The sequence below is a fragment of the Salvia splendens genome, chromosome 2 (assembly GCF_004379255.2).
Source record: "Salvia splendens isolate huo1 chromosome 2, SspV2, whole genome shotgun sequence".
NCBI lineage: Eukaryota > Viridiplantae > Streptophyta > Magnoliopsida > Lamiales > Lamiaceae > Salvia > Salvia splendens.
Window position 1 is genome coordinate 14,399,206 of NC_056033.1, and position 11,282 is coordinate 14,410,487.

The 11,282-nt window shown below is 38.4% G+C and overlaps 1 protein-coding gene across 1 annotated transcript; it reads left to right on the forward strand.

Annotated features, from left to right (window-relative positions):
- The first annotated feature begins 8,190 nt into the window (after nucleotides 1–8,190).
- Nucleotides 8,191–11,033, forward strand: LOC121761676 (ER membrane protein complex subunit 4-like). The gene is made up of 6 exons (XM_042157313.1): nucleotides 8,191–8,504; nucleotides 8,681–8,737; nucleotides 9,534–9,687; nucleotides 10,297–10,394; nucleotides 10,499–10,564; nucleotides 10,717–11,033. The coding sequence occupies exons 1-6, from the start codon at nucleotides 8,376–8,378 to the stop codon at nucleotides 10,750–10,752; spliced, it is 540 nt and encodes a 179-aa protein (XP_042013247.1). The 5' UTR covers nucleotides 8,191–8,375; the 3' UTR covers nucleotides 10,753–11,033.
- Nucleotides 11,034–11,282: the final 249 nt, after the last annotated feature.

The window sequence follows — 11,282 nt, forward strand, 5'->3', positions numbered from 1 at the left end:
GTTACGTTGAAACTTCAGTCGACTCACGAAGAGGTTGAGAAGGCAACTTCTACCAGCCGCCAAATTGGGCCTTAAGGGCCGGTTAAAATGGGCCTCAATTTTATTGATTTTGTCAACTCATGGGCCAGGCCTGTCGCTTTATACGTAAAATATTTCTATTTGAATAGAAATTCACAATTTTAAAAGAATAATTTTACAATTTTAATTTTAGATACCAATTTATAAATTTGTTTAACAATTCGAAATTTTTTAGTCAAATTGATTTTGCTAATTAGGTTTGATTTTGGCCAATTTGTTTTCTCAATTCTAGTTAATAACTGTGGTAAATTTAGTCATCTCCAAATTTTAAATATACTCCCTCCGCCCTAAGTTACTTGAGTCGTATTCCTTATTGGGTTGTTCCAAGTTACTTGAGTAATTTCTCTTTTTGGCTAAATACAATATATCTAATCACACCTACTTTATTCTTTCTTTTAGTTTACTCTCTCTTCTTTCTCTTATTTTATTCCCCTTCTACTTTATTTAATTTACTAAACACAACTTTCTTAAATTTCATGCCAAAAAGAACCGCTTCAAGTAATATGGGACGGGGGAGTATTAAACTTTTAAAAACACGTTGCATTAGTTCATGAACAATTTTTAACGTCTAAAGAAGACTTTAGGGCACCCACAATGGGGGGCCCGATGGCACGCCCTATGCGTGCCATCGTCCTCGGGCGCGGACGATGCCTCCACTGTGGGTGCTCGCCATAGGGCGAACCCTATGCCCACGCCCTAAGCTTCGGGTGCGGAAGAAGCGCGGGCGATGGCCTATCGTCCGCGGCATCGGGCACCATTCTGGGCTCGGCGGACGATGGCAAGCGTTTTTGAATTTTTTTTTTCTTCGAATTTTATCTATTTAAACCTCGTTTCTCATTCACTTGTTCATACGAACATCTCGCCTCTCTCATTTCTCTCATCTCTCACATTTCTACCTCTCTCACATACCAAAATGAACCACGACGACGACACTAGTTCTAGTTCCTCGGAGTCAGGTAGTCCGACCTCGGAAGCCTTAGATGCAGCCGTTGAAGAGGCCATGGCAGAATGCTTAGTCGAAATACAGCGCGAGGAGGCGGCGGAGCAGATCCACAGGCCTATTCGACATCGGACGGTTGTCCGACGCAACCACGCGCCAGCTCACCAACGTCTGATTGCAGACTATTTTGCCGAGCAACCACGGTGGGGACCGACCGTCTTCCGCCGCCGGTTTAGAATGCCGCGTTACCTTTTTCTCAACATTGTCCGGACTTTTTCGTCACGTGATGAATATATGACGTATCGGGAAGATGGCGTCGGTACACCCGGCCTTACACCGTTGCAAAAGTGCACGGCTGCACTCAGTCAGTTGGCCTACTGCACCACAGTGGACATTTTCGACGAGTACCTCCACGTCGGGGAGACAACTGGCCGGAAGTGCCTAAAGAGATTTTGTAGGGGAGTTGTGGAGGCCTACGACGACACATATTTGCGCAAGCCGACTGCCGTTGATTGCCAGGGCCTGATGAAGATGCACGAGACGGCGCACGGCTTTCCTAGGATGCTAGGGAGCATCGACTGTATGCACTGGGAGTGGAAGAATTGTCCGACGGCGTGGAGAGGCCAATTCACTAGTGGATACAAGGGCAGCCACCCGACGATGATCCTCGAAGCCGTCGCTGACCATCGGATCTGGATCTGGCATGCTTACTTCAGCGTGGCCGGGTCGAACAATGACATTAACGTCCTCAACTCATCTACCCTCTTCACCGAGCAATGCAATGGCAACGGCCCGGCCATCGAGTTCATTGCCAACAGGCGCCAATACCACATGGGGTACTACTTGGCCGATGGCATATACGCATGGTGGCCTGTTTTTGTGAAGACGACCAGCTGCCCAATTGGTGAGAAGAGGGTTTTATTTGCGCAAAAGCAGGAAGCGGCGCGGAAGGATGTCGAGCGGGCATTTGGTGTGCTCCAAGCACAGTGGGCAATTGTGAAAGGGCCGGCTCGTCTCTGGTTCAAGGAAGTCATCGCCGATGTCATGTATGCGTGCATAATCATGCACAACAGGATAGTCAAGCATGAAGGTGGGGCCATCACCGACTGGAACGATGATGAAGGTGCATCTAGCTTGTCCAGCACGGCGACCGAGCCCCCCGCTAGAGGATTACCGACGGGCTTCAATGAGGTTCTATCTAGACAGGCCTCAATGCGACCATGCCCAGCTCATGAACGACATGATTGAAGAAGTGTGGGTCTGTAACCGCCGTCGCTGAGTTTGCGTATTTTTTTAATTCGTATTGTAATGTATTAATTTTTATAAATGAAATGAAGTTTTTTCCCAATTTTTGTAGTTATTTAAATATTCAAATAAAAGAAAATGCATAGGGGGCGCCTTAGGGGCCACACTGCAGGTAGGGGGATAAAAATGATGATGTGGCGGTGCATAGGGCACCCCATTGCTAATGCTCTTAGCTTTTAGACATGGAAAGGAACTAACACAAAATAGGATTTAATTTCAACAAATAAAAAAACAAAAAAGAATAGAATGCAGTGATCTTCTAAAAACCACAAATAATTACAAAAAAAAAAGAAAAATCAAAATATATTGAAGTCTCAACTTTATTGCAAAATAAATTGAAATCGCAATTATTATTTTTTTTAAAAAAAGGTTCAAATCTATCAATATATAAAGGGAGAGTTTTTTGGGATGCCACGTGGCACAGTTTTGGCGGGAAAATTGTTCATTGGTTGAAATGTATTCATTAAATAAATAATTAATTGAAAAAAGAAAAATAAACTATTAGTCAATATGGCTGTCCAATGAGATTATAGCGTTTCTGAGAAGTTTAAACCTCTATAAAATTAACATTTACAAGTTCCATGAATTACACAGAAAACAACAAAAGAGCATTAACTCAGAAACCAAATCAATACTTGAATCAACCAAGAAATCTGTCGGAGCACACCACCACTGAAGCCAACAGAGCAGGTGCAGGCGGGAGGAACGACGGCTAAGCTGTGCGGAAGGAACTGGCGAGGCAAGAGGCACGGCGAAGAGGTTGTGAAGAATGATCGCCGGCGAGAGTCGCCCGGCGACGCCATGGCCGGATAAGAATAGAGCCAAGAGAAAGGGGGAGATGGATGAATTGGGAGTTCAACCACTGTGAACAGCTCGCGACGGTCCGACATCAGTAGCGGTGGTGGATCGGTGACGAGAGGGAGGTGACGACAGCTCTTATTGTCGGCGAACTGAATGGGCGATGAGTTAGAGGGTGTGATGTTTAGAGGGTCTTCGATTTGGGGAGAGAAGAAAGCATGGGAGAGAGATACCGAAGAAAGAGAAGATCGGTTGACGGGGGAGGAGCTGAACCGTATTTATTTATATGTATATTATGTTTAGTTTGTAGGATGGATATTGGGGGGGGGGGGGGATTTAAGAGTTTAAGTTTTGTAGATTTAAATTTAAGCTTTTAAGTAATATATCACATATCTATATTAATTGGATATGTGTAATTTAAATAGACAAATAAAAAAAGACTTAAAACATTATTGATTGCTTTCTATTCCTTTATTTTCACTTGTTCCGCGTTATTCTAATTTGTTGATAAATTACATGAATTAAAAACTTCAATTATACTCCTACATTTTATATTTAAAAACATTATTATGAGATTTTAAATTTTAATAAAATTGCATCCTATTGGTTCACAATAAGATGAAAAAAACACTAACGTACGAGTTATGACATTAATTTATAAATTTAAATCATCATCCAAATAGAAATTTTGATAAATTGAATAATGTTTTTTTATCTTGAAAAATACATTACAAAAATCTGCAGTATCTTTGCATTCGGTAAAATCTATCAAAAAAATAAGTATTTAGTGACAAATTAAAAAATATTGGAAGAGTATTAACATGCTGAGACCATATAAAACTGGAGTATCATTTTCCTTCTTAAAGGTTGTAACGCCCGCCTTTTTCTAATCTTTTTGGGATATTTTTTTTTCTTTCCTTCAATATCTGCATCTTCCCTAAAATCTCTCCAACCACCAAATCCTTCAATATCTATCAGTTTTGCCTATAAATATCCCACGATCTTCACCCTCCTTCCAAATTTTGGGAAAAACAAAAGAGAAACCGAGAAATATAGAGCGGTAGCCTTCAAACATATTCATCAACTCCTATAGTAAAACTCACCCAAATCAGCTCGCACGAACGACAGCCGCAGGCTGATGGATGAAACTCCGAGAGTGCAGCGGCGGCGACCCCGGCTGTGGCGACAGGCTATCGGCAACAGCCGATGCGATTCATGGCGGCGCTGCAGTGCGGGATAGAAGGAGAACGGCGGTGCTGGCGGAGTTTCGCGAGCAGGCAGAGGCGCGATGGAGCTTGGCCACGATGGCATCGTCCCTGGACCATGGTGATTATCGCGGCTGGAGAAGCGGCGAATAAGGAACAGACGACGGAGATGAGAGAGAGATGTAGAAGGGAGAAGAGACCGATTTTGTGGATTTGAAAGAGGGAGAAAAGATTAGAAATTTCAATCACATTCTGGAATCTCACGTATGGTGAGAAAAGATGATGCTTTGCCCTTTTGTTATTTTTTTTATTTTTAGCCAAATGATTTAATTTAAAGTTTTGGGCCTATGGTTTTAACAAAGGAGATTGGGTTGGAGTTAATTTGAGCCCGGGCCAAACTAATTAAATGGAAGATTTGGGCCGGAGCATTTTAAATCAATGGGTGACTTCACGCACGCTTCCTGAGAATGGAACGGAAAGACAAAGTTGACGATTAAGAGAACGAGATGGACTTCCGAACTAAAGTGTTTCAAGAGCTTTCATTTTAATATATATCGATTTGAGCATCATGTTATGTGGGATTGATTTATTATATTTATTCCAATGATGAGGCGAGATATGTGATCAAAGTGAAAGTGTTGTTGCACATGTTATGTGGTGCTATGTGTTGATTTATTAAGTGATATTAAAATTGCTTGGCTTTGTTGATGTGATGTGAATTGATGCTCGACCTTGATAGAAATGTGATTTGTGTTTCAAATACGTTTTTGAGGAAAATAAAGTCTGCAAAGGGAATGTCATGCCGTGTTTTTATTTTGAGAAATGCCTATATGTTTGTTTAGCAAGGGAGTTGTCCCTACTAAACCTATTGAAATCGAATTCGGGTTTGTCTAGGGAGTGAGTCTCTATTCAAGCTAGTGTTCACAAAGGGGATCGTGCGCTATCTTTCGAGTTGGCCGGTCCGGTGATCGAGAATGCGACCACATTCTCGTTTCACATTATGATGTTGATGTTGATGATTGCTTAGTGGGGAGTGAGTCCCTGCTATGAGTTTAATCGAATTTGGGTCCCAGCAAGGGTGCGTCCCTACTCGAACTAGTGTACACGATGAGGACCGTGAGTCATCGAACGGGTTGGCCGATTTTCATGCTCGTGGAAAGTGGCCCCCTTACACGGCACCCTAAAGAACAGATATGACAATTTCTTTAATAATTCAAGGAGAAATGGTTGTGTTTTGAAATGATGAGAAAAAATGATTTGAGGATGAGTTGAGAGTTTGTGTTTGAGATATTTTTAGTGTCTCGGGCCTTTTCAAGTTAAAACCCCGAGGTCACTCAACGGTGGCATAATATAATTGTTTTTATAAAATTATTTTGGCATTTATCCATTGAGTGCATCAAGTACTCAGCCCTGCATATGTTTTCCCTATGTGCAGGTCGAGCGGTGACGAGTGTGGTGGGTGTTGAGCAAGACCGTTGAAGAAATTTAAGTGTGTAGAATGTGTCATGTCTTCACACATGGCATATTCATTCTCTCAAATGCTTCCGCTAAGTAGTTGTCATTCTTTTGAGTTCTTGTATCACTGAGATAATATTCATTTTGAGTTGTTGATTGTTGAGATACTCTTATTTTATTCGAGTTATTCCCATTTGTTTCGAGTTATGGTCGATTTGTGTTGTTTTCCCCTTTCTTCTCCGCTTCTTTAATCCTCCCCTAGTCGCGATCAACCGCGTTTTCTATCCTTAGAAAATGCGGGGGTGACAAAGGTGGAGCCCGCGCACGCCTCTATTTTTTTTTTCTTTTCTTTTTTTATAAATTGTACACATGTCCGATTAATATCCCTTCTAACTTTCAATTATATGAATAAAATTGAGTGGTCATAATAGACATTTGTTATTACATATTTTTCAAATTAGAATGATTTTCAATTTTGGCAATTTACTTTAAACTGATATTTGGATTTTATGAAACCAGTATAAATGTACTCCACTTTATTGCGTATCATTATAATTGAGCGTTTATTTTTTTGTGTTTTTGCAATAGTGATATTACTGATAAAAATATTAAAAATTACTCCCTCTGTCCCGCTTAAGATGACACATTTCCTTTTTCTTGAAACTTTTTCTCTCCAATTAAATTATTCATCTTTCTTTCTCTCTCTATTTTAATACTTACACCCACATTTTCTCACTCCAATTTAACACTTTAACAAATAACTCCTAAAATCCCGTGTCGGCCAAGAAATGTGTCATCTTAGTCGGGACGAAGGGAGTACTATTATGTATTGTATTTGGACCGTCTCCCATAGTTGATAAATTATTACTACGCAATAGTTTCACACTATAGCTCTTTTCGTGTAGAGAGCCTATTACTACAATTTAAATTCAAACTATAAAAATAAGACCAAAAACTTTTAGGGCGTGTTCACTATAGGAGGTTTCCATTTCTAACATTTGGAAGAATTAAATTTTCCAATAATTGAACCATAATTAGCCACATATATAATTCTTTTCCCCATTGTTAGTATCCTAGAATTGGCCAAGAATTGACCCAAATATTACCCAAAATAAAGACTTTGAACCAATAGAATTATGGATTGATAAATTTATCCCTCAAAGTGGAAAGGGGAAAATGTGAAAATGTGGAAAAGTAGGGCAAATGTATAAAACCAAGTCCATTTCTTTGTGCATTTTTCAATGTACAAACAAATCTTACATAAAAGTCAAGATTTCAATTCTTCCTCAATTGGCATGAATAGTGCGGACCCCACCTCAATTGTAAGGACCCCAACAATTAATTAGTGGAAGGTAAACACCATAATTCCCCAATTGGATCGAGAATTGACTAATTCTTACATAGTGAACATGCCCTTATAGATTTGGAATAATACCAAAATATCATTTTAGAATATTGAAACATACAGTATCTTATAATAATATAATGCAATCTTCAAATAAGTTTGTTTGAATAACTATCTATTGATTAAAAATACTAATTCAAGCCTCTTCTCCAAAAGAATACCTTTAGCAGGAAAACTTTTTTAAAAAAGTGTGCAGTTTGACTGATTTATATTACTCTCTTTGTCCCTTTTTAGTATCCTATTTGAGTTTGGCACAAGTTTTAAAAAATGTAAAGGAAATTTGGTGAAAAAAGACAGTGTAATGTGGAACCTACTTTTATGTATATTAGTTTAATAATAAAATGTGAGTGAATAAAAGTTAGTGGAATGTGAGTCCTATTACCATTTATGGAATAATGCTACCGGGACTCCTAAATTGAGACACCAAAAAATGGTAAATCGGGACTCCTCAATGGGACGGAGGGAGTACAAGATATTAGCCCGTGGTTATTGGAAAGCAATGTTACAACAACTCACAAAAATAAAAATTATTTTTTACGTATTTGGTTAATAGATTCAAACGCGAATCAATCAGTAATTCTTGAGCATTTTGCCATGCATAATTTCATTCTTCAAAGTGCTAAAGAAGCTACGAAATATTGCAATGCCGATTTTCAGTCTTTAAGGTGCATAAGAAGTTAATAAATATTGTATTTCTGATTTTCAGTCTTGAGTGTTGTTTTGTTTTAAGTTTTTGTTCCTATTTATGAATATCAATGTTTATTTTAATCAAAATTAAACTGTTTATTTATTAAAATTATATGATTTTTTCATCTTTATCCTTAGTAGAATAGTATATATTATTCTAACTATGCCATAAGCTTTGATCCTTAGTCACATATCTTCTCTTTGTGTTTATAGTGTTATGACTACTTATATAATTAACACATATTCTTAAATATGAACTTCATTATATTCTTTTTATCCTTTGTTTACTTACCTTAGAATTTATTATCATTATTTGAAAATTCTATGTCCCAATGGTGATAACACTAGTAAATCAAGAATTGGAAGAGGTCTTAAAACCAAACAGCCCCTACCGGAACAGATCCTTGATTCACAACTCTAAGGCATCTCTTCTGCCGCAGCTGCCATTGCATAATCAGGAATTCTCAATTTTGTATAGTTTTTTTTTCACGAAAAAATAGTTATGGACAAGGGGAAATCAGTGATGGGTTCGGGCCGGCGATGGGCCGTCGGATTCACGGACAATTCGGCGTCCTCGTCGTCACGTGATATTCCGGATCCACCGGGCTTCACTCGGGCCTCCCAAGATCAGGTGTGTGCACCTTTGCAATCATCTACATGAACTACACCAAGTTAAATTATCAACTGTTTGAGCGCACACACTTAGTAGATATCGACGTTAGTGTTTGGTTTTCGGGGATTTAGTTTTGATGGATCTTTTTGGCGGGTTTTTGAGTGATGCGATTTACCTTTTTTTTGGGGGTTTAGGATGATTCAGCTGTGAGCAAGCAGAAGAAGGACGCTGAGCCAAATTGGAAAGCTCAGGTAAAATTTATGCGTTTTTAGGGATTTGATTTGGTTTCGATTGCAAATTTTATGAAGCGAGGAATTAGTATGGATTTGGTTGTAACTGAGATCGAGCTTTTTGTTGATTGATACTGTTGCTTATGATTGTTCTTAATCATGAACCAATTGGGGGTGTAAAAGTTTGAGTTCTTTTTTATGTTGGGGTTTGGATCGAATTGCTTGAATCTTTTGATCTATTACTAGGTTTACTCTGTATTTGACTTTGTCTAAAATGCTTTTGATCCTGAATGTCTGATATTATCGTGTAATCGACTACTTCTGTAGAAAGCTATGTGAAGATTAAGTTTAAAAATGTTATTTGGTGATGTAAAGAATTCCAAATAGGAGTTATGATTTCTTAAGAGAGAAAACTGGATTGAAGTGAAGAAATCAAAGGGGAAGAATTTCCTAGTCTAATGTGAAGGAACTTGTCTGTAATAAAATTGCTACAGTTTGTAGGAGGAGAGGGAGTTCTTATCTTTACATGTTGGTCTTCGACATGTTGGTTTTCGACTGTAGCTTTAAGCTGCTGCTCTGTATAGTGTTGATGCCTTATTTCAGTGCTTTTGGCAGTGCAGTCTCTGAGTACTGAATGGTCTTTCTTGAGATTTGTTTAGTTTATACTGAGTACATCTTTACTCCTCTTTACTATACTGGTTGATTTGCATCTTCTTTTAAGATTTTGTGCTTTTGCTTTTCTACTATTTGGCTTTATTACCGCATCTTAGTTAGTTTTATTTCTAAAACTACTGAAAACATTCATTTGTATGTACAGAAAGCATGGGAGGTCGCACAAGCACCCTTTAAGAATTTGATGATGATGGGATTCATGATGTGGATGGCCGGAAGCACGGTTCATCTATTCAGCATTGGCATAACATTTTCAGCTCTTCTACAGCCAGTCAACGCACTTCGTGGGGTTGGAAAAAGTGAGTTACAACATACTCCCTCTGTTTCCTAAAAATAGGAACTTTTGACATGGCACGAGTTTTAATGCAAAATTGGTAAAGTAAGAGAGATAGAAAGAAAAAAGTGTGTTAATGGAAAAATGGGTCTTACTTCATTAGATAGAAAGAAATTTCCTAAATTGGAAAGTTTCTATTTTTAAGAAACGAACCAAAAAGAAAAGAGTTACTATTTTTAGGAAACTGAGGGAGTATTTAATTGTTGTGCATCACTGATTTTATTTCATATGCACTTAGTTTTTCCATTTTCTACATCAGTTGTTGCCTTTCTGTGATATATAGTGCACCAGTCACAAGAAGTCATATTTGTTGGCCTGCCTTCATTTTTGTGTATAATACACAGAACAGTGGTTGCTGCTATATTTAGGTGTTTCTATAGTTATGTTGTTGTTTTTATCTCTTAGTATGGCTTTGCAACCTATGCAGCTGCATTGGATGCTTATCGATTCTGACAGCTTGGTTTATCTATGAGTGAACTAGAACATGATGGCTTTTACCTTGAAACACTCTACATCACCCTAACCTTTTCAATTCTTACACCTTACTGACTTACGTATACTGTTGCTTTTGTAGTGTTTGAGCCATATAAGGACCACAAAGTCGACCTTCTAGCACCTAAGCTAGTATTCATCGCCCTTAATGTGGCAGCATTAGGGCTGGGCGTCTGGAAGGTTGGTTTTCGAGCTTCTTTAGAAGTCGTGACTCATTATAACTCCTCCCAATTGCATTTTGAAGTATTTGTGAGACCTCACCGAATTCTTTTCTTTGTTGACAGCTTAACACACTCGGTCTTCTTCCAACTCATTTATCGGATTGGGTTTCATCCCTGCCCCCACCACAGGTTTGTTGAGCATACTAACAATTAGTTTTGTCCGAATATAAACTCAATGAATAATATAATCTTGACTCTTTATTTCACGACTCTAAATGAGTTCCACAAATAGTGTCATCGCTCTATGATATTCTCTGATGAGTCCCAATTTGGATGTTCAGGAGGTTGAGTATTCTGGCGGAGGTATCCCGTTTTAATAGCTTCTCCTCCGGTCAAAAATAGGGTTGGACGAGAGGCGTTTTGATTGAAGGGCATGATCTGAGGTGTAGGTAAAATGCTGTATTGCTGTCTCTCATCCCATGGATGCAGCTATAGAATGTCAACTTGGAACTTGGATTTTGCAGTCTGAAAAATAACTAGAAGATTTCAGTTATTCTGGGAGGAACTCTAGCATCGCTTTTTGATTTTTAATCTTGGATGATGTAACATAACTTCATTTTTAGTTTTATTTAATTTTATTTTACCACTTTTTAGTGAACTTGATACTGTTGTTAAAAATGAAAATCATCTTATTTTACCAGTTTTTACTTTAGAAATGCTAAACGATGACACATATTGGTGTCAAGCTCTCAATTTTATAGTATTCAGAATTTGATTAGAGACATTAATTATTCTATCACTGCGCCAACACAAACAAATACTATTAATATATTCGTATAATGTAGTAGTATTACTAAAATAATGATGACAAAAGTATGGATTGTGGTGGATCTCACACACATGACAC

Bases quoted from the DNA above. Each gene is read 5' to 3' on its own strand.
- LOC121761676 (XM_042157313.1), top strand. From the start codon at position 8,376: ATGGACAAGGGGAAATCAGTGATGGGTTCGGGCCGGCGATGGGCCGTC. The intron at 8,738-9,533 runs GTAAAATTTATG...TTGTATGTACAG, and splicing joins AGCCAAATTGGAAAGCTCAG to AAAGCATGGGAGGTCGCACA. The intron at 9,688-10,296 runs GTGAGTTACAAC...TTGCTTTTGTAG, and splicing joins ACTTCGTGGGGTTGGAAAAA to TGTTTGAGCCATATAAGGAC.